This window comes from Herpailurus yagouaroundi, unplaced genomic scaffold, assembly GCF_014898765.1.
Source record: "Herpailurus yagouaroundi ecotype Mexico unplaced genomic scaffold, PumYag 203, whole genome shotgun sequence".
Classification (NCBI taxonomy): domain Eukaryota; kingdom Metazoa; phylum Chordata; class Mammalia; order Carnivora; family Felidae; genus Herpailurus; species Herpailurus yagouaroundi.
Window position 1 is genome coordinate 10,660,801 of NW_024412434.1, and position 24,291 is coordinate 10,685,091.

Consider the following 24,291-nt stretch of genomic DNA (forward strand, 5'->3'; position numbering starts at 1 on the left):
CTACTGCATTATTTCTTTCTACAATTGTAAATTCAAAAAGCTTTAAAAGAAGAACAGCCAACCAGCAGACAAATATTTTCTCTGTGCTTAAATGTGACTTACCACCATCAAAAAGTTAAAGCGGCTTTGGTTTGGGTTTCCCAAAGGCAGAGCCTGAGATAAGTACCTGAATATAGGTAGCTGATTTGGGACCCAGAAAACAGGAGTGAAGGATGAGCTAGAAACAGGAAAGAAAGGAAAGGCAATGAAAAGTATTGAATTGGATAACACCATGGAGAATGAATCTTCCTGGGAGGACCATTAAAACTGCAAAAAGCACCCCTCAGATTTGTCTCTCCAAAGGATGGGAGAGGCTGGCCCATTTTTGCAGTAACCACCAATCCCACTGGTTGACAGCTATTCCCAGGGGACTTCAATTTCTCTGCACTCCTGGATAAGTGCTTAGCAAGCTTAGGGGGCATCAGAGAAAGCCCTGAGGCCAAAAAAGGGAAGAAATTCTGTGGGCATTTGAGGTAAGGTACTGGCAGCATGTCCTGTAACTATCATAGTAGCTAAAATATGAAGTGGGTCAAATGTATGTGATACAGGGTGGGAAAAAAAAAACCCCACAAACCAACAAACAACAACAACAACATAACCCAAAACCCAAAACCCAAAAACAAAAACAAACTACAATAGCTTCTAGGTTCCAAAGTCAGCTGTTTCTGGTGTCACTCATATAGAAAAGAGTTTGAATGGTACCCCTCTAGATTTGAACAACATGCTTAACCAGAAGCTGGACATAGAGAGATGAACAAGCTTGGAGCCTGGCAGGTCACACAGATGATTCTAATTATGCTATTAAATACTTTCCTATACATTCACAAAGTAATTTACTCTGCAGAAGTAGCTTATCTTTGCCTGTGGTCCTTTTCTTTTCTTTATAATACTATGTCTCTATCAATTTGTTGAAGATTGTACAGAATACAATTAATTACTCCCAATTAAAACTATTTTATTTAAAGAGTAGAACCCTCTCCAGTTCACTCTTTGTTATGTAGATTTTAACTGAATTGCAATATGGTGAGATGCCCTAATAAAATGGATTGATCAAACTACCCAAAGCGTATTTTTAAGACCTGGAGGCCCAATAAGCTTAAATCACGATCAGAGGAACAACCTTATTCACATTAGCAAAAAAATAACAAAACAGTTTCTCGTTTCAGATTTTGCCGAATTCAACAACTCAGATTTGTAGAGTACTGTCACAGGCTCACATAAGACACTCTGTAACATTCTAAACGTTTGGGTTTAGATCAGTTTATTTGTTTCTTCTCTGTAAGACATATCCAAGGATTTTTTTTTTAAATGGAAAAAGAACAAATTCTCTTTTGCAATTAATAATATGGTACATTTGTTGTCAGAGCTTGGGAAGATGGCAGAGTAGGAGGACCCTGACCTCTCCTCATCCCATATTGGGGAGTAGATATCATCCACATCCAAGTCAATAAACTGGAGAGTGATCTGAAGACTGGTGGTACAAACTCCACAACTAAATATAGAGGAGAAGATGCATCTGAAAGGATAAGAAGGTCAGAAAGGTGGAGGGAGGTTGCCTACAGGAGGGAAGAAGCTGTGATGAAGGACAGTGCAGAGAAATGGGTCCTAGAACCAAGCAGCTCGCACGGGGAGGACTAATCCCCATAATGATTGGTTTTGAAAACCAGAGAGGCTGAATTGTGGGAGTTTGTAAGACCAGGGAGGGGGATTGGATTCTAGAGCTTTAAAAGTCAGTGGACTCAGCAGCGGGCCAGCCAGGAGGGTGAGTCGTAGGTGGTCTCTGTCCTTAAAAAGAAAGCAGCCTGAGCTGAGAGGCAACCATCAAAAGCTGAGAGTTGGGCTGTGCCACACACCCACAAGTTTATACAAGGCAGGGGTGGGGTGGTGGGGGTGGGAGAAGGGGAGCAGATCTGTTCATACTCAACATTTCAAAGCATGTTGGGAGACTTCTCCAAAAAAGTGATAGAGCTGGTAGGTGCCATTTTCCTTCCCTGCTCCCCAGCACAGAGCCACCTGCAGGAGGCAGAACTCTGCAGATACTTGCTATCTAACCCGCTAGCAGTGTACCACACTCACGAATTCTCCTGAGGACTCCTATGCTGCAAGCCTGCTAGCCTTAGCCCTGGGCTCAGGGCAAATTTTGTTAGCATATGGGCCCCATCCAGCTACTGGGTACAGAATTGCCACAGCATACCAAGCCTAGCCACTGTGCCACACCCCCAGCCACCCTGGCCCCCAGCTACCAGCTGGTGCATCATTTTAGGAGATCTGACATTGGACTAGTGGCCCAGTGCAAGTTTTGCTAACACCCTGTCACACTTCCAAGTTCCCTGGCAGGCACACCTCCTCAGAGCTGGCCTGCCTGGGTCCCACTAATACCACAAAGAGTAAACCCATGACAGGCAGATAGTCAGTGAAGATGACTGCACTGAAAGGGAAAGTGACTCTGAGACAACAGCAGGGCATAAGCAATATACATTGGATACTCTCCTGAAGTTTCAGGTACTGGTGAACAAGGGACACTGCACTTCAAGGCACTTCAGGACCTCTTTTTCAAAAATTTACTCCTTTCAAGAGCAGAAGACATAGTTGACCTTATTAACACACAGATATGAACACAGAGAGGCAGACAAGTGAGAAGACAGAAAAATTTATCCCCAGTGAAAGAAGAGGACAAGGCCATGGCCAGAGATCTAAGTGAAACAGATATATCATAGAGAATTTAAAGCAATGATCATAAGGATACTCACTGGAAAAGAGTGGAAGGCATGAGTGAGACCCTTAACACAGAGATAAGGTATAACATAGCAGAGAGAAAGGACTCAATAAATGAAATGAAAAACACACTTGATGGAATTAACATCACAGTGGAAAAAGCTTGGTAATGAATTAGTGACCTAGAAGACAGAGTGATGGAAAGTACTCAAGCTGAACAAAATAGAGACAAAAGAATTGTGCAAAATGAGACTATACTTAAGGAACTCAGAGACTCCATGAAATGTAATAACGTTTATATTGTAGGAGTCCCAGAATAAAAAGAGAAAAGGCATAAAATTTATTTGAAGAAATAATACCTGAAACTTCCTTAATCTGGGAAAGGAAGCAAACACCCAGATCCAGGAGGAACAGAGAACTCCTATCACACACACACACAAAAAAGCAGACCCACACCAAGACATACTGTAATTAAATTTGCATAATATAATAATAAATAAATACATTTTAAAGCAGCAAAACAAAAGAAGTAGCAACTTATAAGATAAAACCCATTAGGCTAGTAGTTTTTCAACAGAAAGTTTATAAACGAGAAAGCAGTGACATGATGAATTCAAAGTGCTAAATGGGAAAAATCTGTAGCCAAGAATACTCCATCTAGCAAGGCTATTATTCAGAATAGAAGGAGAGATAGAATTTCCCAGACAAACAAAACCTCAAGGAGTTCATGACCAGTAAACCAATCCTGCAAAAAATATTAAAGGGGACTCTTTGAGTGGAAAGGAAAGACAAAAGTGACAGTACGAAGGTAGGAAACACAAAAGCAGTACAAAAAACAGTCAAAGTACTTATTAAAAAGGGGCTATAAAATATAATAACACATACCTAAAATGTAAGGAAGAATGGAGAAAAGAATGGGTTCAAACTTAAATGACCATCAACTTAACATAGACTGCTATGTGCAGAAGAGGTGATATGCAAACCAAATGGTAACCATATATCAGAATCCACTAATAAATACGTAAAGAAGAAAAAGAAATCCAAATACATCACTAATGAAAATCAGCAAACCATGAAACAGAAAGACAAGAAAGGATCAGAGAAAATCTTGAGACAAAAACAACAAAATAAGCAATAAGATGGCAATAAATGCATATCAATCAATAATGATTTTGAATGTAAATGGACTAAATGCTCCAATCAAGAGACAGAGAGTGACAGAGACAGAGGGTGACAGAATCGGTAAAAACAAACAAACAAACAAACAAAAAACAAACAAAAAACGATATATATTCTGCATATAAAGACTCATTCTAGATATAAAGGCACCTACAGATTGAAAGTGGGGGGATGGAGAAACATCTATTATGTAAATGGATGTCAAAAGAAAGTTGGAGTAGCAATATTTATATTGGACAAAATAGACTTTAAAACAAAGACTGTAACAAGAGACAAAGGAAGACACTATATAATAATAAAGGGGACAATCCAACAAGAAGATAGGATAATTGTAAATTTATGCACCCAACATAGGAGCAGCCCAAATACATAAAACTCTTAATAACAAACACAAAGGAACTAATCGATAATATTACAATGATAGTGGGGGACTTTAACACCCCATTTACAACAATAGATAGATCATCTAAACAGAAAATCAACAAGAAAACAATGGCTTTGAATGACACACATTCTTTTCAAATGCAGATGGAACTTTCTCTGGAATAGATCACCTATTAACCCACAAAACAAGCCTCAAATTCAAGAAGATTGAAGTCATACCATGCACTTTTTCTGACCACATGCTATGAAACTAGAAGTCAACCACAAGAAATTATCCAGAAAAGATCACAAATACTGACATTAATTACATGCTACTAAACAATTAATGGATCAACAAGGAAATAAAAGAAGAAATTAAAAAGTACATGGAAAAAAATGGAAATGAAAACACAGTGGTCCAAAACCTCTGGGATGCAGCAAAAGCAGTTCTATGAGGGAAAGTTATAGGAATACAGGCCTACCCCAATAAGCAATAAAAATCTCAAATAAACCACACTCACCTCACCCCTAATACAGCTGTAAAAAAGAATAACAAACAAAACCTAAAATCAGCAGCAAGAAGGAAATCAAACAGATCAGAGCAGAAATAAATGATATAGAAACTAAAAAATAATAAAACTGCTCAATGAAACCAGGAGTTGGTTCTTTGAAAAGATCAATTAAATTGATAAACCTTTAGCCAGACTTATCAAGGAAAAAAGAGAAAAGACTCAAAATCACAAATGAGAGAGAAGAGATAACCAATACAACAGAAATATAAACAATTATGAAAGAATATTATGAAAAACTATATGCCAACAAATTGGACAACCTAGAAGAAATGGATAAATTCCTAGAAACACAAAAACTATGAAGCTAGAGACAGGAAAAAATAAGAGATTTGAACAGACCGATAACCAGAAAGAAATTGAATCAATAATCAAAAAACTCCAAGCAAACAAAAGTCCAGGACCACACAGCTTTACAGACAAATTCTACCAAACAATTAAAGAAGAGTTAATACCTAATCTTCTCAAACTATTCCAAAAAATATAACAGGAAGGAAAACTTCCAAATTCAATCTATGAGGCCAATGTTATCCTGATATGGAAACTGGATAAAGACACCACTAAAGAAGAGAACTACAGACCGATATTCCTGATGAGCAAAGATGAAAAAATCATCAATAAAATATTAGCAAACGTAATTCAACAATACATTAAAAAAATAATTCACCATGACCAAGTGGGATTTATTCCTGGGTTGCAAGGGTGGGTCAATATTCACAAATCAATCAATGTGAAATATCACATCAATAAGAACAAGGGTAAGAGCCATATGATCATTTCAATAGATGCAGAAAAAGCATTTGACAAAGTACAACATTCATTCGTGATAAAAACCCTCAACAAAGTAGGTACAGAAGAAACATACCTAAATATAATAAAGGCCAAACATGAAAATCCCACAGCTAACACCATCCTTAATGCAGAACAACTGAGAGTTTTTCCTGTAAGGTCAGGAACAAGAAAAGTATGTCTATTCTCACCATTTTTATTCAACGTAGTACTAGAAGTTCTAGCCACTGCAATAAGACAACAAAAAGAAATAAAAGCATCCAAATCAGCAAGGAAGAAGTAAAACTTTCATTTGCAGATGACTTGACACTCTATACAGAAAACCTGAAAGACTCCACCAAAAAACTGCTAGAACTGATGAGCAAATTCAGTAAAGTCACAGTATACAGAATCAATGTACAGAAATCTGTTGCATTCCTATACACCAATAATGAAGCAGCAGAAAGAAATTAAGAAAACAATCCCATTACAACTGCACGAAAAATATTAAGATACCTAGGAATAAGCCTAACCAAAGAGTTGAAAGACTTGTGCTCTGAAAACTATAAAACACTGATGAAAGAAACTGAAAATGACACAAAGAAATGAAAAAACATTTCATGCTCATGGATTGGAAGAACAAATATTGTTAAAATGTCCATGCTACCTAAAACAATCTATATATTTAATATAATCTCTATCAAAATACCAATAGCATTTCTCACAGAGCTAAAACAAATAATCTTAAAATTTGTGTAGGATCACAAAAGACCATGAATAACTATAGTAATCTTGAAAAAGAAAACCGAACTGGAGGCATCACAATTCTAAACTTCAAGTTATATTACAAAGCTGTAGTAATCAAAATTGTATGGTACTGGCATAAAAAAAAGACATAGATTAATTAAACAGAATAAAAAACCCATAAATAAATCCTCAACTAAACGGCCAATCTTCTACAAAGCAGGAAAGAATGGAATGGAAAAAAAGACAGTCTCTTCAAGAAATAGTGTTGGGAAAACTGAACAGCAACACGCAGAAGAAGAAAAAACAGGACCACTGTCTTACACAATTCACAAAAATAAGTTCAATATGGATTAAAGACCTAAATGTGAGACAGAAAGCCATAAAACTCCTAGAAGAGAACACAGGCAATAATCTTTTTGAGGCTAAAATGAACAAATCAGGAGACTATAGATGCTGGAGAGGTTATGGAGAAATGGGAACCCTCTTGCACTGTTGGTGGGAATGCAAACTGGTGCAGCTGCTCTGGAAAACAGTGTGGAGGTTCATCAAAAAATTAAAAATAGATCTACCTTATGACCGAGAAATAGCACTGCTAGGGATTTACCCAAGGGATACAGGAGTGCTGATGCATAGGGGCATTTGTACCCCGATGTTTATAGCAGCACTGTCAACAACAGCCGAATTATGGAAAGAGCCGAAATGTCCATCAACTGATGAATGGATAAAGAAGTTGTGGTTTATATATACAATGGAATACTACTTAGCAATGAGAAAGAAAGAAATATGGCCTTTTGTAGCAATATGGATGGAGTGTTATACTAAGTGAAATAAGTCATACAGAGAAAGACAGATACCATATGTTTTCACTCTTATGTGGATCCTGAGAAACTTAACAGAAGACCATGGGGGAGGGGAAGGGGGGAAATTACAGAGAGGGAAGGAGGCAAACCATGAGAGACTCTTAAAAACAGAATAAACTGAGGGTTGATGGGGGGTGGGAGGGAGGGGAAAGTGGGTGATGGGCACTGAGGAGGGCACCTGTTGGGATGAGCACTGGGTGTTGTATGGAAATCAATTTGACAATAAATTTCATATTTAAAAAAAATAATCTTTTTGACATTGGCAGTAGCAACTTCTTTCTAGGTATGTCTCCTGAGGCAAGGGAAACAAAAGTAAAAAAGCACAGTGAAGGAATCAACAAATAAAACTAAAAGGCAACCTATGGAATGGGAGAAGATATTTGCAAATGACATATTCAATAAAATGTTAATATCCAAACTATATAAAGAACTTATAAAACTGAAAACCCAAAAAACCAAATAATCCAATTTAAAAATGGGCAGATGAGATGAACAGACATTTCTCCAAGAAGACACATAGATGGCCAACAGACACATGAAAAGATGTTCAATATCACTAATGTTGAATAGCAAATCAAAACTACAATGAGATATCAACTTCCACCTGTCAGAATGGCTAACATCAACAACACACACACAAGAAAAACACAGGTGTTGTTGAGGATGTGAAGAAAAAGGAACACTCATGCACTGTTGGTAGGAATGTGGTAGGAATGCAAACTGATGCAGCTACTCTGGAAAACAATCTGAAGGTTCCTCAGAAATTAAAAATACAACTACCTTACCATCCAGCAATTGCAGTGCTGGGTATTTACCCAAAGAATACAAAAACACTAATTCAAATGGAATACATGCACCCCAATGTTTATGCCAGCATTATTTACAATAGTCAAATTATGGAAGCAGCCCAAGTGTCCATGAGTTGATAAATGGGTAAGGAAGATATGGTGTGTGTGTGTGTGTGTGTGTGTGTGTGTGTGTGTGTACAACAGAATATTATTCAGCCATAAAAAAGATGTGAAATCTTACATTTTTTTAAGTTTATTCATTTTTGAGACAGAAAGACATAGTGTGAGCAGGGGAGGGGCAGAGAGAGAGAGGGAGACACAGAATCCAAAGCAGGCTCCAGGTTCTGAGCTGTCAGCACAGAGCCCAACGTGGGGCTCGAACTCATGAACCACGAGATCATGACCTGAGCCGAAGTCAGACACTTAACTGACTGAGCCACTCAGGCACCTCCAAAAGATGAGAAATCTTAACATTTGCAGTGAAATGGATGGAATTAGAGAGTACAATGCTAAGTGAAGTAAGTCAGTCAGAGAAAGACAAATGCCATCTGATTTCACTCATTTGTGGAATTTAGAAACAAAACAGATGAACAAAGGGAAAAACAGAGACATAAAGACAAACCAAGAAAGAGACTCAATTTTTTTTAAATGTTTATTTTTGAGAGAAAGAGAGAATGTGAGTGCGGTAGGAGAGAAGGAGAGAGAAACAGAGGATCCAAAGGGGGCTCTCTGCTGATATGGGGCTCAACCTCACGAAAGAACCACAAGATCATGATCTGTGCCAAAGTCAGATGCTTAACCAACTGAGCCACCCAGGAGCCCCCAGACTCTTAATTATAGAGAACACACTGATAGTTACCAGAGGGGAGGAGGATGGGGGTATGGGTTAAATAGGTGATGGGAATTAAGGAGTGCACTTGTCATGAAGAACACTGGGTGATGTATGGAAGTGCTGAATCACTATATTATACACCTGAAAGTAATGTAACACTGGATTTTAGCTAATTGTAATTAAAATAAGAACTTAAAAAAAGGGACACATTATTTCTGAAATTTATTGTATTACATTTCTATAATTAAAAAAAAATTGGCCTCTCTGCCTTCCTTCTTTCTCTTACCAGAAAATATTATTCCTAAATGAGACTTAGATATCATTTCTGCATTATGATAGAAAAAAGATACATTCCTTTCAGTAATCCAACTTTGTTACTCTTTATATTTCCTAATTATGGTCCCCTCTACATTGGCATATTTTGTTATTATTGCATTGTGATCGCAATGTCCTCCAACTCTTATTTACTGGGGAGACTATGTTCGTTGTCTATATTCAACCTATTGATATAGAAAACTCAAGGTAGCATTCAGGAACACAATAATCTCAGACTGTCCTGTTGAATAGCACATTCCTGCTGTCCATAGCTGGACTTAAACCTGTCTACTTTCCTCCATTATTCTCTTCACCAACTGACTATCATGATCTATACCAACACAGAAAAGTTTTCATGCCCAATCAAGTTTGTCTCACTTTGCTTGCTGATGCTCCAACTCCTTGTAACTATCTTTATCTGCCTGTGTTCTTCTACTTGGCTAATGGCTAAAGTTCCACATGTGTATATGCTGTACCCAAATAAACCGTGAGCTCTCTAAGAATATGACAATGGTTTTATATCTTTATTTTCCAACCTAGATCAATATTACAAAAGACCCAGAATACTAGGCCATAGAAAACAATCATGAGTGAGGGACATACAACAGAAAAAGCTCATACAATGCATTCTCTTCCTCAAGTAAGGCTGAAATAACAGTTAACAGATATTATGTCTATTGAAATAGTAGCAGCTAGATATAGGTTGGAAAGTGACATAAGTCCAAACCATTCTATATTTCTTCATAAAAGTAATACTACATTATGTTGGTTAGACAAATACTTCAATATTTGTGGATAAAAGCAATTTTTTACAAAAATTATGATCACATTTTATTTTTTAAGTTCCAAAGTATCACAAGATCAACCCACAAATGTCAAATAGTAAAGTGTTATCATGAGCAACTTCCTCTTTAATAATTGCCTTGACTTTATTTGAGTATGAAAAATCATGAGATTCTGTACAACAGAGTTGTAAAATAGAGAGGAAGAAAAACCACAAGTCAGAGACCTGATTTCTAAAGCGCAGAAAAGCTAAAATTGAGTATGAAACCTTCTACATTCAGTATTTCCTGGAGGACTCAAAGCACAATTACATAGTCTTCTAGTTTTCAAAAACATTTTATCAGTTTATGCTGAAGTTCTCTTTCCAGGACAAAGGAATATATTAAGCTAGTAGAAGCTACCGAATAACAATAATGGGCTTCTTGTTAATCTGCTAAGTGGTACCTTAATTTATAATGGCTTAAAATTTTAAGTTCCCAGAGGATAAGGGCCATGATGTAGACACCTCTTTATGCACTCAGCACTGAAAACAGTATTTTATACATACCGGATACTCAGCAAATGATTGCTAATGATGAAAGTGCTCTTCCAAAAGAATAAAAGAACTTATCTGTAATACAAATGTATAGTTGAAAATATACAATCCAATAAACCTTCTTCAGGTTCTCAAGCCATTTAGTGGTTAAGAATTTATTTAAAAATGTTATGTTTCAAGATGCTGGACACAAATTAGAAATATATGTTAGGAACAGAAGTCATTATAGGTGTCTTTGGAACCTATAAGAAAGTGTGTTTAGAAATCATCTTGGAGAATAATTTAATTTGGGAATCTCAGTTCTGAGCAACATGTAATCATCCTCTATGTACAGAATCTCAATCTGTTTTGCTAAAGCATAAAAATGCAGATAATACTTGGAACATTCAGATAAAACAAATGCTTTCCTGAAGACAAATGGCAAATATGAAGAGCTATTAGCTTTGGCAATAGACAGCAGCTTTTCAGCTCATTATATGGATGATCAGTATACTGCCTTGAGCAAAAATATAAAAAAGGACAGGAGAAGGTTATAGTAGCACCACAGGATACCTGAAGGATCAAATATTCACCTGTGAACATGAGCCCGTTGAGATAAATTGTGAAATTTGTGAAGAGTATGTTAACCTTTTTGCTTACTTTAATTTTACTACATTGGCATCAGAATAACACAAAACCCTGGGGCATTTTTATGTAAGTATAGTTTTATATTTATATAAATTCATAAAAATATAAACTGTAGAACAGGTAAGTAAACCATAGTACATTTGCTCAGTGGAATTCTATGGAACTATTATGTTCAAGAAAATTATATATCAATTTATCAAATAAAAAAATTCCATATATCCTTTACTTAGATGCACTATTTATATTCCACAGCATTTACCCAATCATTGATATTCTCTAGACAGATGGATAGATGTTTATAGATTTTATACGTGTACAATTTTTTTCTGAACCACTCAATAGTTAGAGATACTTCATCCCTTTACCCATAAATACTCCTGTTTGTACATCCTAAGGAAAGAGAATTCTCATACAAAACCATATTCCAATTATAAAAGTTGGGAAGTTTAGTATTGATACAATATTTTTTATGAATAGTCCATATTAAAATTCCGTCAGTTCTCACAGTTATGTCTTTTGTGGCTATTGCCATCCAACCAGGATGAAATCTAGGGCAAGGCAATGCATTTACGTGCCAGGTCTCTAGTCTCTGATACGGAACATTATTAAAATGAAGTCATTTTTCTAGTCTCCCAAAAAACTTTTCTGATCAGTTTGCAAGTTTTGATGTTTCATAACATTTTTGTTTCACAAAGTATGAATCAGTGAAATTTTAAGATTGTATCACACAGCAAACATGCAGCTATGAAAAATAATGTATACTAGATGCATGTAACAAATATTAAAGCATGTGCCTGTATGCTACTCTTGGCCACATTGTTTTACATTGAATAATAAATGTAATACTTTACTCTCTATCATTAAACTAGGAAGTAGAGATGATTCCTTAGTGAGTACTTCATTTTATGGTTCTTTTAAACTCTGTACTACTTTTTGATATTCTTTTTAAAAAAATTTTTTTAATGTTTATTTGTGTTTGAGAGAGAGGGAGACAGAGTGCGATCAGGGGAGACACACAGAAAGAGGGAGACAAAGAATGGGAAGCAGGCTTCAGACTCTGAGCTGTCAGCACAGAGCCCAACGCAGGGCTGGAACTAGCAAACTGTGAGATCATGACCTCAGCCAAAGTCAGACATTTAACCCACTGAGCCACCCAGGCGCCCCAGCTTTTTTGTATTCTAATAGTAGAACAGTTAACACTATTAACAATGCTTTTCTAAATATTTCATTCTATTTGGAGATTTAGAAAAATCTTCTACTGAAGAAATATAGGTAATTCAAAATAACAAAAAATGTAGAGATAGAGTTTTAAATAATTTTCTTAGACATACTATCACTTTATTAAATTTGAATTTCAGTTAATAGTGTTGTCATTCCTAGCAATACCTGTTCCCACAAAAAAGTTCAGCAAAGATTAAACTGCATTATTTACTAATTAAAAGTTGCCCTTATAATGTTAAGCATTAATAACTTAAACTTTTTCCTTCAGCACGGCAATGTTATCAAGATAATTGCAAATGACATCAGTAGGTAACATTAGAAAACCTATATGCAAAGTTCTATTTGAATGCCTACTACCAAAACAAAAATTACACTCTTTACAATGAGAAATTTTGTCATCTAGTGTGAAAATTCAAGTGGTAAATATGGTCACTGCTGATGAAACACTACAACTTTTCAGAAATTTCTTAAAATCAGCTTTTTGGCTTGGTTTTCTAAAGATTCAATTAATGCACAAATTAAAAGGGTACTTTTCTTCTGCCCCTCCTTTTTTTGATTAAAAAAGAACATACATTTCTCTTAATCTCTTAGATTGCTATTTTTCTTGGAATTTTCTTGGAATACAAGTATCCTGGAATAGAAGTATCAAATTTATAGATCAAGATGTACCCACATTTTTGTGACTTGTGATACATATTGTTAAGATGTACCACAGAAAGTTTTCCTCCTATGTTTTATGGGGAAAAAAAAGCATTGAGTTTCTGATTTAGAAAGGCATGAGTAGGGCACTTGGGTGGCTCAGTTGGTTTAGCATCCGACTTCAGCTCAGGTCATGATCTCACAGCTCGTGGGTTCGAGCCCCATGTTGGGCTCTGTGCTGACAGCTCGTAGCGTGGAGCCTGCTTCAGATTCTGTGTCTCCCTCTCTCTCTGCCCCTCCCCTATGCGTGCTCTCTATTTCTCTCTCTCTTTCTCTCTCTCTCTCTTTCTCAAAAATGAATAAACATTTTTTAAAAAGTAAAAAAAAAAAAAAAAAGAATGAGTTGAAGTGGGTAGAATGGATTGAAACAGAAGTTATATATTTCAGGTCTCTATAGTACAAGCATCAGATAGAAATATCACTACAGTATTAAGTGTTTTGCTGGTTAAGAGTCTTAAGTGCCAGCAGGATAAAGCTGTGTTTTCAGAAGAGCAAAAAGATAACATTTGAATATTTGAGTATGGAGAGAAAACATGCCAACCTTTTAAGGCCAGTTAAGTCATAAAGCTCTTACATTTGATCTGATTTACTGATTGAACAGTGGCTGTATTTTACTCAAGACTTTCTTCATTTGTTGCTTGTGGATATTGCAATATGTTTTGAGAAGATGTGAGTCTGTCCAGTAATCTTAGAAACCCCACTTTTTATACTCACTTTTTTTTCTCCAGTGCTTAAAACAATGCAGAGTCAATGCTCAGTAATATTTTTTGACAGACGGGTTTTTCAGACATATAAATCAGTCAATAAACCAATCACTCAGATTGGAGGTACTGTAACCCTCCATGATAGGAATTGGTTATGGCAGAGGAAGATACAGCCTGGACCTTTGCAAGACTAACTCAGATGCCCATATGTCATGACCCCTTCCTCCTTCCATTGTAAGGCATGTGAGAAAAAGATGAATCACAGACAAGGAACATAATTCAGCTGAAAGTAACAGAGAATCAAGTCAATGAGAGTTCAACACTAGCTTTAGGTACAAATAACACTCATCTGAAATCACCATTAGGGTAAACATCTCCCTTCTTTCCATACGCATATTTGCTTTTTCATTAGAACTAGAGGGAACATATTCATCAATCAAGGTTTGGAGTTACAATGCAGCAATGAGCTAACCATCGGGAGATATATTGCTATTTGTTTTTTCATGGTGTAGGATGATAAAGTAATCTGTCTTCAGTTTTCAGCTTGTTAAAATCACATCCAAAAATCAAGTGGAAAAAGGTACATGTACATGAGTAACTCCAACACATTCAGTAGATTTCTGTGTATATTTGGTTCAAGATCTATAATGTCCACAAGAAGAGAAGAGTTGGCTGAATATGGTTATACCTAGACTATTATACAAAAAAGATTTCTACTGTTAGGACATGAATGTATATCCGCATGTCATAAAATCAGGATTAGCTAATATGCCATCATATACTTACATCATGAATGGCTAGTTGTACAAATAAGTTTGACCTGAAGCCCAGTGCAAGCATTTTAAAATTTATATTCCCTCACTATGAATATAGTCAGAGGTCCAGTGTTTCCCTATATTTCTATGTGCTTACTGATGCATATATTCATTTTTTCTATTGTCTCCTACATTTTAGATCTTGGAAAGATTCTGATATGACTTATAAAATTATTAAAAACAAATGTATTTTTTGGCTACAATTTATTCATTCAATCCCCACAACATCCAATATATAAATACTATAAATAAAAGGACTAAATTCCCCATATTCACATTAAAATAATCGCTATCATTTGGGGGACATGGTATGCTATCTCATTTACTCCTCAAAACTAGCAAAGAATAGATTCCACTATTCCTACTTTATGAATATGGAAAGAGAATCTCAGAATTTAGAAGAGACTTGCCCAAGTCTCCAAGACAAGATTTAAACCCAAATATGTTTGACTCAAAAGCCCACTCATACATTGTTCTGAGTCAATTATCTAGAATTGTGAACAATTCCTCTAGAGAAAGCACTATGGGCTGCTGTAAACAGTGGAATGAATGTTGGGTGGCAAGCAAGCTGAGTATATTAGTTTTATATTGCTGCTATAAGAAATTCCCACAAACCCAGTGTCTTAAAACAATACAAGTGTATATTGCTTCCTAAATGAAATATAATATAGTTATATTCATTCTTATAGTTCTAAAGGTCAGAAGTCTGACATGGGCCTCACTTGGCTAAAATCAAGGTATCAGCAGGGCTATATTTTTTTCAGAGAATCTAGGGAAGATTCCATTCCCTTGCCTTTTCCAGCTTCTTGACGTCACCTACATTCCTTGGCTGGGTTCATTCCTCCATCTTCAAAGCCAGCAATGTAGCATTTCTCTGACCCCTCTTCTGTCCTCACTTCTATCCCTTACCACAGCCACAAAACTTCTCTGCTTTTCAGGACTTGTGATTAGAATGATCCTGATAATCCAGGATAATCTTCTCATCTCAAGGTCTGTAACTTAATCACATCTGCAAGGTCCCTTTTTGCCAGTGTGAGGTTGATATATTCACAGATTGTGAAAGTGGAACATACACACCTTTGAAGGGTGGGAAGGGACATCATTCTGCCTATTACAGTGAGCTAATATGTGACTGATAGTCACATCTCCCTGCCAGAGGGCCTTTTTTAATATTTTGGGGAAGACGATTGTTTACAAAAGTGAATCTCAAATTAGCAGTCCAATAAAGTAAAATAATGTAAATAAATAAAAAAATATATTTTAATCTATTGAAGTAATTTTCAGCTAGTAGGAAAAAGGAAGATTTTTGGATGACTGAATATTATAGATGGTAGCAGTTCGTTTTAAAGACAAACTGAACTGAAAAAGTCTGGGACGTGAAAATATGATCCTCTGCTGGGAAGTGGAGCATATACTAGATGAAAGGAATCAAAATGGAGAGATACTTGAGGAAAGAGGAAAGGAGAATAGACAAAATCTTCTAAATAATAATCATAAAAATAACATTTTTGAGCATTTAGTATGTGCCAACTCCTATTATTCGAACTTTAAGTTTATTCTGGAATCCTTATAACAATTTTATAAAGCATGTGGTGTCATTCCAATTTTACACAGGATATAAATGAAGGTTAGGGAAGTTAAATAATATAGCACAGTGCAAGTGATTAGCAGCACCAGCATTCAAACCCAAGTTAGACTTATTCCAAAGACCATGCTCTTAATCACTGTGCTAACCTATGAAAGAAATTCAGCTCTGGTAGAAATTTAACAACCAGGGATGTCCAAGACTGTAGGAAGCATGTCCCAACAGTTGAAAAGAATACAGTCAAAGAAAAACAGATAAAATGCAATAGTCGACAGTCCAAGAACATTAACGGCATTGGGAATTCTTCCACTGGCAGCCCACCCTAACTTCCAGACACACTGAGTGACTGGACTCCATTCACTATGAATAGGATTGATGAAGGAAGACTTAACAAGTGAAAATTAGTCAAATGAATGAGGCAAAAACAAAAGCACAAGTAGATGGATAACCACGCTACTACAATTGAAATAAAACTGATCAGGACTAATTTTACACCACACCAGAAGTGAATCAGACCACAAGGTTGAAGTCCTACCAGTAGCAAAAGTGATGATGCTGATAATGAGAACATGATGTTCAAGCTCTCTTCATCTGTTCTAAATTTGGGATCGGTATTAGAGATTGATAAAGGACTTAGTCTGCATAAAGTCAAATATCTCCAGCTCTCCGATCATGAAAAAAGGAGGGGTAAACTTATTCCAGAAAGGTGAGCCTTGCTTAACAGTTTGCTCAGCATTCCTGTATCTTACCTGCTTTCAAAGAGCTTCTCTTTTCCTCCAAGATAATACCTTTTTAAAATCTCTACTTTCTTGTCTTTTCCCCCCCACCACCATTAGCACCAGAGTTGCCAAATCAGGGACTGTGATCTTTAAGTATGGGTCATTGGTAAGTTGGATTCATCTGGAAAGGTACATAAACTGAATCAGTCAATTAAAAGACAAGAGAAGTAAAACTGAAAGGTTGGGAATGTATCCACAGAAGAGAGAAAAGAGGTTTCACTGGAGACAGAACTCACACAAAGACTGATGCATTTGAGAGAGATGAGCGTGTCATAAGCTTCTTTTACATCAACCTGGAAGTGCACAGCCTGGATTTGAAGAGACAGTTATACATCAGTACTTGGTTATTCTGAAATCCTGTTACTATCCAGATGTCAGATCCTATTAGATCACATATGACCATCAATTTCAAGAGAGATCCAGAAACACAGCTCTGGGCTGTCAGCACAATTTTAAATCATGTCATTTAAACACATCCGTGTTGGTCTTTACAAGCCCTTTGTTTACTGTGGGTCTTACTCTGAATAAATATTTTAAATCACTTCATATTTTAACAGGATTTTTAAGTCACATCTACATTTTCTATAAGACAACAGCACTATATCTCAGCTCCTGTCTCCAAATGTGACAACCAGACAATAATAGATGTGGGAATTTCAGATGTTGACTTTCAGATTCACAACTGTAAATTAAGTTGAGTTTTATCTTTGAGGTATCGTGTTTTCTGAATCCCATTCTCCTGATCAGGCAACAGATTTCCTCCTGTTGCCTCTAGCCCCCAAGTATTCTTCCTACTGCCCTACTCAATGTGTCACCGGTTGTTACACTTCTGCCGTCCTGTCCACGTAGAATTCATTCTCCAAAAGTTCTAGTTTTAAAAAATTGGTTATTGTAGTATGATAAAATATGTGACAAGGTGCTAGTGATCAATGATGTTTAAGGACTATCACTGCTGTTTGTTCACCTGCATGTGTGATTATTCACTTATTTAACTATATGTATGAACACTTGTTACATGCCATGTACTATGCTATCAGTTTCACAAATGTTATCTCATTTTTGGGTCTTCAATGCCTTCTTTACCGTTGGTTCCAGAGCTATACCTAGTCATTCCTTAAGTCATGGGTAGCTCCCTAAAAACGTGTGAAAACAACTGTCAATATGAACTTCCTGGATGCTATGATGAAAAGGCAATATAGCAAAACACAGATATATATAGTATATGTTTTGATAATAACAAAAACTAGAAAAAATGTTTGGCAGTCCTCAGTTGATGACCCTGATAAGTTATAACTTGCATTCCTGGTCAGACTGTTGTAGTCTTTCTTTAGGACAAGGAGTAAATCATAGTGGTTTTTCCTGCAACCTGACAAGACCATCAGGAAAGATAGTTTTGGTCAAGGAACACTTTACTGACTTCAAATTGTAATGTGTAGCTAGCTTTCTGCTCTGTCATTGAGGAAGGTCAGGTCTCGTTAAGTATATGCTAAGGTCAAAGCTGAATCACAGCTAAGGTCTAAATATAGATCATCTTTCTAAAAACTGTGGCCTCTTTTCCGTGACTGCAGTATGTACAACACAGGAGTCTGATTTACACAGAGAAGCCGCCTTTTCTTAGAGAAAGTAGGTCCAGTGAAAAACACTGGCTTTTAAAATAAGGAAGAAAGTAGGAGTGTGCAAATTAAATAAAGATAAGTTGTTAAAGGTTAACTAGTTTCTCCTGGTGGTGTTGTAAGCAAATAGCATAGTCATTCTCTGGTTCTAAAATATTTAGATGTTTTATTTCAGTCACATAGTGGGAGCTGAGAACAAATGTGGGTAAACCAGATACAAAATACCTTCACCGAACATAAGCTAAAACCTATTCTCTTAATTCTTCAGTGTTGAATCATATGTTATGTCTGGACGATAAATGTGAAAAATGTCAAAGTGGCTCTGGTATTGCCATGGGTTGGTACACACAGATGCAAGGAAAAGCATATCCATCCTGAAAGTATGTTATCATCACTGCTATTGCATGAGTTTTCTATTGCTACATAACAAATTACTGGAAATTTGGGGGCTTAAAATACCTCTTCATTATTTCCCAGTTTCTGTTGATCAAAAGTGTGGACACAGTGTAACTGGGCTCTCTGCTTGGGGTCTCACTATGCTGAAGTCAAGGTCTTGGCCTGGCTGAATTCTCCTCTGGAGCTCAGGATCCTCTTCCACATGTTTTCGGGCTTTGTGGAAAATTTTGTCGCTTGCAGCTGTAGAACCGAGGTCCATGTTTTCTTGGTTGCTGCCCATGAGATTTGCTCTCTACTTCCAGAGGCCACTCTCAGGTTTTAGCCATGTGGCCCTCTCACAACAAGGTAGTTTACTTCTTCAAAGCCAACACTAGAACCTCTCTTCAGTCTGTTACTATGGGAAGGAATCTTACTGAGTGCAATGTAATCACATAGGTGACTATATATCACCTTTGCTAGATAATATAGCTTAAGCAAGGGAGTAACCAACTAACTGTATTCTGAGGTCCTACCCACACTTAAGAGGAAGGTATTGGACAGGGCATGTGGGAACAGAATCTTGGAGGCCATCCTAGAATTATACCTTTAACTACTAATCAGAACAAGGGCTTAACTTTGAACTATACAACTGAGGAGAGCGCAAAATGTTACTCATCGCCAGAGCCTAAAGTTAAATGTAAACAGACTCAATTCCAAGAATATTTTTTTCCAGGAGGAAATAAAACAGAACAAAAAAACCTCCGAATGTCTGCCAAAATTCGCAGAGGAAGAAGCTCAGGTCTCAATCTCAGTGTACCCTTTAAACGATGCCTAGTAGAAATGCAAACTCCTATATAGACTAATAATAGGGGCTGCAAAGATTTGTGAATGACTATCTAAAAGATACCTGCACCTCAGTTTCCGTAATCCCAAACCCTAACTTCCTATAAAACCACCCGTTTTACCACTATGCTCTCTCTCTCTTTGTTACCATATCCAATAGCTGGCTACAAGCCAACGTGCTTGTTACCATATCCAATAGCTGGCTACAAGTGCAATGTGGCAACATTGCATTCTCTAGAGATAAAGTAAAAAAAAAACAACATTCTAATTGTAGCACTGACATTTTTTGGAATAGGAATATAATACCAGATAGTCAAGTTTTGATTCTGGAGTATACACCCTGTATGATCACCTCCCCTGGAATGTGAGTGGACCTGTAAATATGATGAGATAGTCTCTCCTTCGAATAGGTTACATTATCTGGCAAAGTGATGGGATAGTCACTCTCGTGATTACATTGTGTTATAGAAGCTTCAATCTGAGCAGAGTGAGGAAATTCTTTTGCTAGTGTTGAAGAAGTGAGCTGCAATGTTGTAAAAGGGTCACCTGGATAGGCCTTTAGGTAACTTTTAAAAGCTGAGAGGAAGCCCAGACTGACTAACATCTATCCAAAACATGGTGGCTTCAAGCATACTGTTCCAAGATATTGGCCTACATGAGTTTTCAAGAAGACCCTAGGCCTCAGATCAGACCACGTCCCAGATGACACCTCAGTTTTAGCCTGGTGAGTCAGGGGACCAAGCTAACCTCTGACTAGAAAGGGAACCAATGAAAACTGTGTGATAATAAATTTGTGTCAACTTTGTGGTATTTCTTTATGCAGCATAGAAAACTAATACATAAACAAATTAATAAATAAATAAACTAGCAAAATGAGATTTAGGAACTTCCTGCAGCAACCGCTCTCAATAACTAAATCCCAAATGAGCTTACTGCATAGCTACACTATTTTCAGGAAATGTACTGAAAACCAAAATATACACTTTTTTTTTTTTTATGGTACTCCAGGGTACTACAGATGACAAACCAAAGCAAAAACTCCTTAAGGGTTGAAAGAATGTCAAACCAGTGGGGACTGAAATAAAGAACCCCAACAAAGTTAAAAGAAAATCTGAATAACTAATAATGGTGTATATTATGCATACTCATATATATGCACAGAAGCAAAGGGCACTTACTCGGGAGGTTGTTCAGTGAGAAGTCTTGAGGATGATAGAATCCTGCTTTGCAAATGCACTGATAGGCTCCAAGCACGAATCCTAGGCCTTTAATTGGCATACACTATGAAAAAGAAAAGACAGCAGTATAGTTGACCAGTTTATTTCACAGTATAAAGGCTCACAGATATCCACCACTGCAAATGGTAACAGAAGTATCATGTTTTCCAGAAATAAAGTATCTCTTTTTTGAACTATTATTTTAGATTTGTTTGTCAACAGACATTTTTTTTAGAAGCAGCAAACTGAGTTACCTTTCTAAATACATGCCATTATGGTTGCAGGTACCACACAACTTTAACTCATTCAGTTGCCATAGGGAGTAAATTTCTAGGCACAGCTTTTGGGTTTGATGCCCCAAATAATCATCTGTTTGCTTTGAGAGGTATTTCCAAAGCCTATAAGAATGTCTTAAAAGAGATTCCGTGCTAAATACTTCTATCAAAGCAAAGGCAAGTAGGTAGGTAGGTAGGTAGGTAGGTAGGTAGGTAGGTAGGTAGGATGTGAGATGTGAAAATTGCTTCTCTGAATTAAATATTCATCACATTTTCATCGTTGGAACAGAATAACACAAATTGGTGAAATAACAAAACAAGTAAACTTTAAAACACAAATTTAAAAGAGAAAAAAAGATGGAATAATGACACCAAGGGCTCTTTACCTAAAATCTGTTTTATAGATAAGTGTTCTACATGTACATAAATCTAAAAAATTGATCATTTTCCAAAGATGTCACATCAACAGACATAATAGACATCTCCCAAAAGCTTAATCTTGGTTTCTTTCAAAGAGATCCTTAAATCTCATAAAATTTGGCTTGACATACTTCATTTCTGCTACATTTCTTTTCGGCCCTCTACTAAGATGCCAATCCTTCGACTTTTAGCCATAATAATCAATTAGAAAATATACGCTCCAATGGACTTCAAAGTTATAAAATGTCCTTCTGATACAGAAGCCCTTAAGAGAAAACTCTAAATAATTTAAATAATAATTATATAACCTAAGCTTCAATGATTAGTATCAAAATCAATATTACATACCATGAAAACTCCAAGAAATAGAAAAGTATTTTTATCTAAGGTAGCAAGAGTTAATACATGTTCTAAATTCAGACATAACAAGAAAATATTAACAAAGAGCTTTCTAAGAGATCTCTTTGAATATTTTATTTCATGACTTCTACCCCCACACTTTTTCTTTTTACCCAATACACAATTTTCAATTGAAAGCATAGTTCTTGACCCAAAGGAAGATACAAGAAGAGATAAGTACCAACCAATTCAACTGAATTGGCAAGTATTTATAAATTAGAAAATTAGGCTTAGAAAATTCCTATAAAACCTCACTGAATATCATATACTATTTAAAAAGACCCAGTTACACAATAGGTCAGATCATATTTCTGAAGTATATAAATAAAAAAAAAATAATTATAGCATTTATTTTGGAGAAGCACTAGTATTACAAAAAGAACATATTATATATGTGGTCAGTTAGAAAATCTGGATTTGAATTATGACTTTATTACTAACTACTTTTGTGAACTTAGGATGTTCTCGTAACTTCTCTGAACCTCAGTTTTTTTTTTAATTTGTAAGAACAACCATTCAGTCAAATTCATGTACATTTTGAAGAAGGCAGAAACACCAAGATGCCCTAATAAATTAAATATAGGGTTTGAAAGGAAGAGAAGAATAAAGGACTTTATTCTGGTTTTCTGGCCTGAGCAACCTTAAGACGGGAGCTGCCATCATTGAGTGAGGAAAGGCTCTTGATAGAGTAGATTTGGAAGAAAGAGCAAAAGTTCAGTTTTGCAAATGTTAAGTGTGAAGTGTCTATTTAAAATTTAATTGTAGGGGCGCCTGGGTGGCACAGTCAGTTAAGCGTCCGACTTCAGCCAGGTCACGATCTCGCGGTCCGTGAGTTTGAGCCCCGCGTCAGGCTCTGGGCTGATGGCTCAGAGCCTGGAGCCTGTTTCCCATTCTGTGTCTCCCTCTCTCTCTGCCCCTCCCCCGTTCATGCTCTGTCTCTCTCTATCCCAAAACTAAATAAACGTTGAAAAAAAATATAATACAATAAAATAAAATTTAATTGTAGATATCAAATAGGCAGGCTGATAAAGTAGTATGGAGCTTAGGAGAGATGTCTGGGCTGTATAATTTGGGATTGATTTGCACAAAGATGAGAGATAAAGCTATAGAATCAGGTAAGACTACATCACTAAGAGCGTGCCTATTGGCTATGAAGGACACAGGTCCAAAGTGGTGAGAGGACACCCTAGAACTAAAACGTTAGGCAGAAAGGAAAAAACAAAGGAAACTCAGAAGAGTAATTCAATGGGGGTATCATTATCTCATTAACTAGATTGTGATTCTATGAGCATAACATGTGAAATTTCTTGTAAGTTACATTTAGCAAACATTCATCCAGCATAGATTTATCCAGGTAAACTAAGTCTTACATACTAAGAATACAGTGGTGTAGTTAAAATATTCTGCCTCATTGGAGTTTGGAGGTTAATGCTATTCCTTCAAATAACACTAAATTCCCTGATAATGTGACAGCACTGCAAGTTTTCATTTGAAAACTTTAAATGTTTAAGGCAGATCTGAAAGTTTATTAGAACAAGAATATCTCTTTACAATAAACTAACTCTAAGGTTGAAATAAAAATAAAGGTTAAAAAACCTAACTGATCAGATAAATATGGCCAAATATAAAGTTTCTTAAACATTAAAAAAATAGTTTTCCAGTCTTACTATGGAAAACACAACAATATGAATTATTAGTTACCTCAAACTTTTTTGTCCTTTTCTTAAATTACTTTATATTTTCAAAGGAAAGTAAAAAGCATTCAGTCAGTTAACATCAATATAAGAATATCATCCTGCTGTACTTCTTCCAAGATTGTAGGACCCCATGGAACCTAATGTGCTATTACTTATATACATCTGTCTTACTTAGAATATAAAAGTGATCCAGGCTTATTTTTCTATTAATAATTATAAACTTGCAATCAACTTGCAACGCTTTCTTGCTCCATCCACCATCAAGATTCCCTAACTTTGCCATCTCCCAACCAAACTTACACATTTCCAAGATTAGGTAACTAGGTTAGTATTCAAACGAGTTTTTAAAATTCTACACAAGTATGGTGACTCCTCAACCAATGTTGACCATATTTGGACTGAGGAGCTGCTTTCTGTAATTTTTCTCCTGAGGGATTTACAATTTAAAAAAGATCTTCAACCTAATATAGGAAAAAATTCTTCAGAATTTTACTCTAATTTAGCATTCATTTAAAAATATTCATTGAGA

General features: G+C 36.2%; 1 protein-coding gene across 1 annotated transcript in view; it reads right to left on the reverse strand.

The window, feature by feature from the left end:
• Positions 1 to 24,291, reverse strand: part of GPR158 (G protein-coupled receptor 158) — a 441,554-nt gene that overhangs the window by 210,067 nt on the left and 207,196 nt on the right. The window contains exon 3 of the mRNA XM_040451181.1: positions 20,933 to 21,035. Coding sequence (XP_040307115.1) covers positions 20,933 to 21,035 — 103 coding nt within the window. The remainder of the gene's footprint in view (positions 1 to 20,932; positions 21,036 to 24,291) is intronic.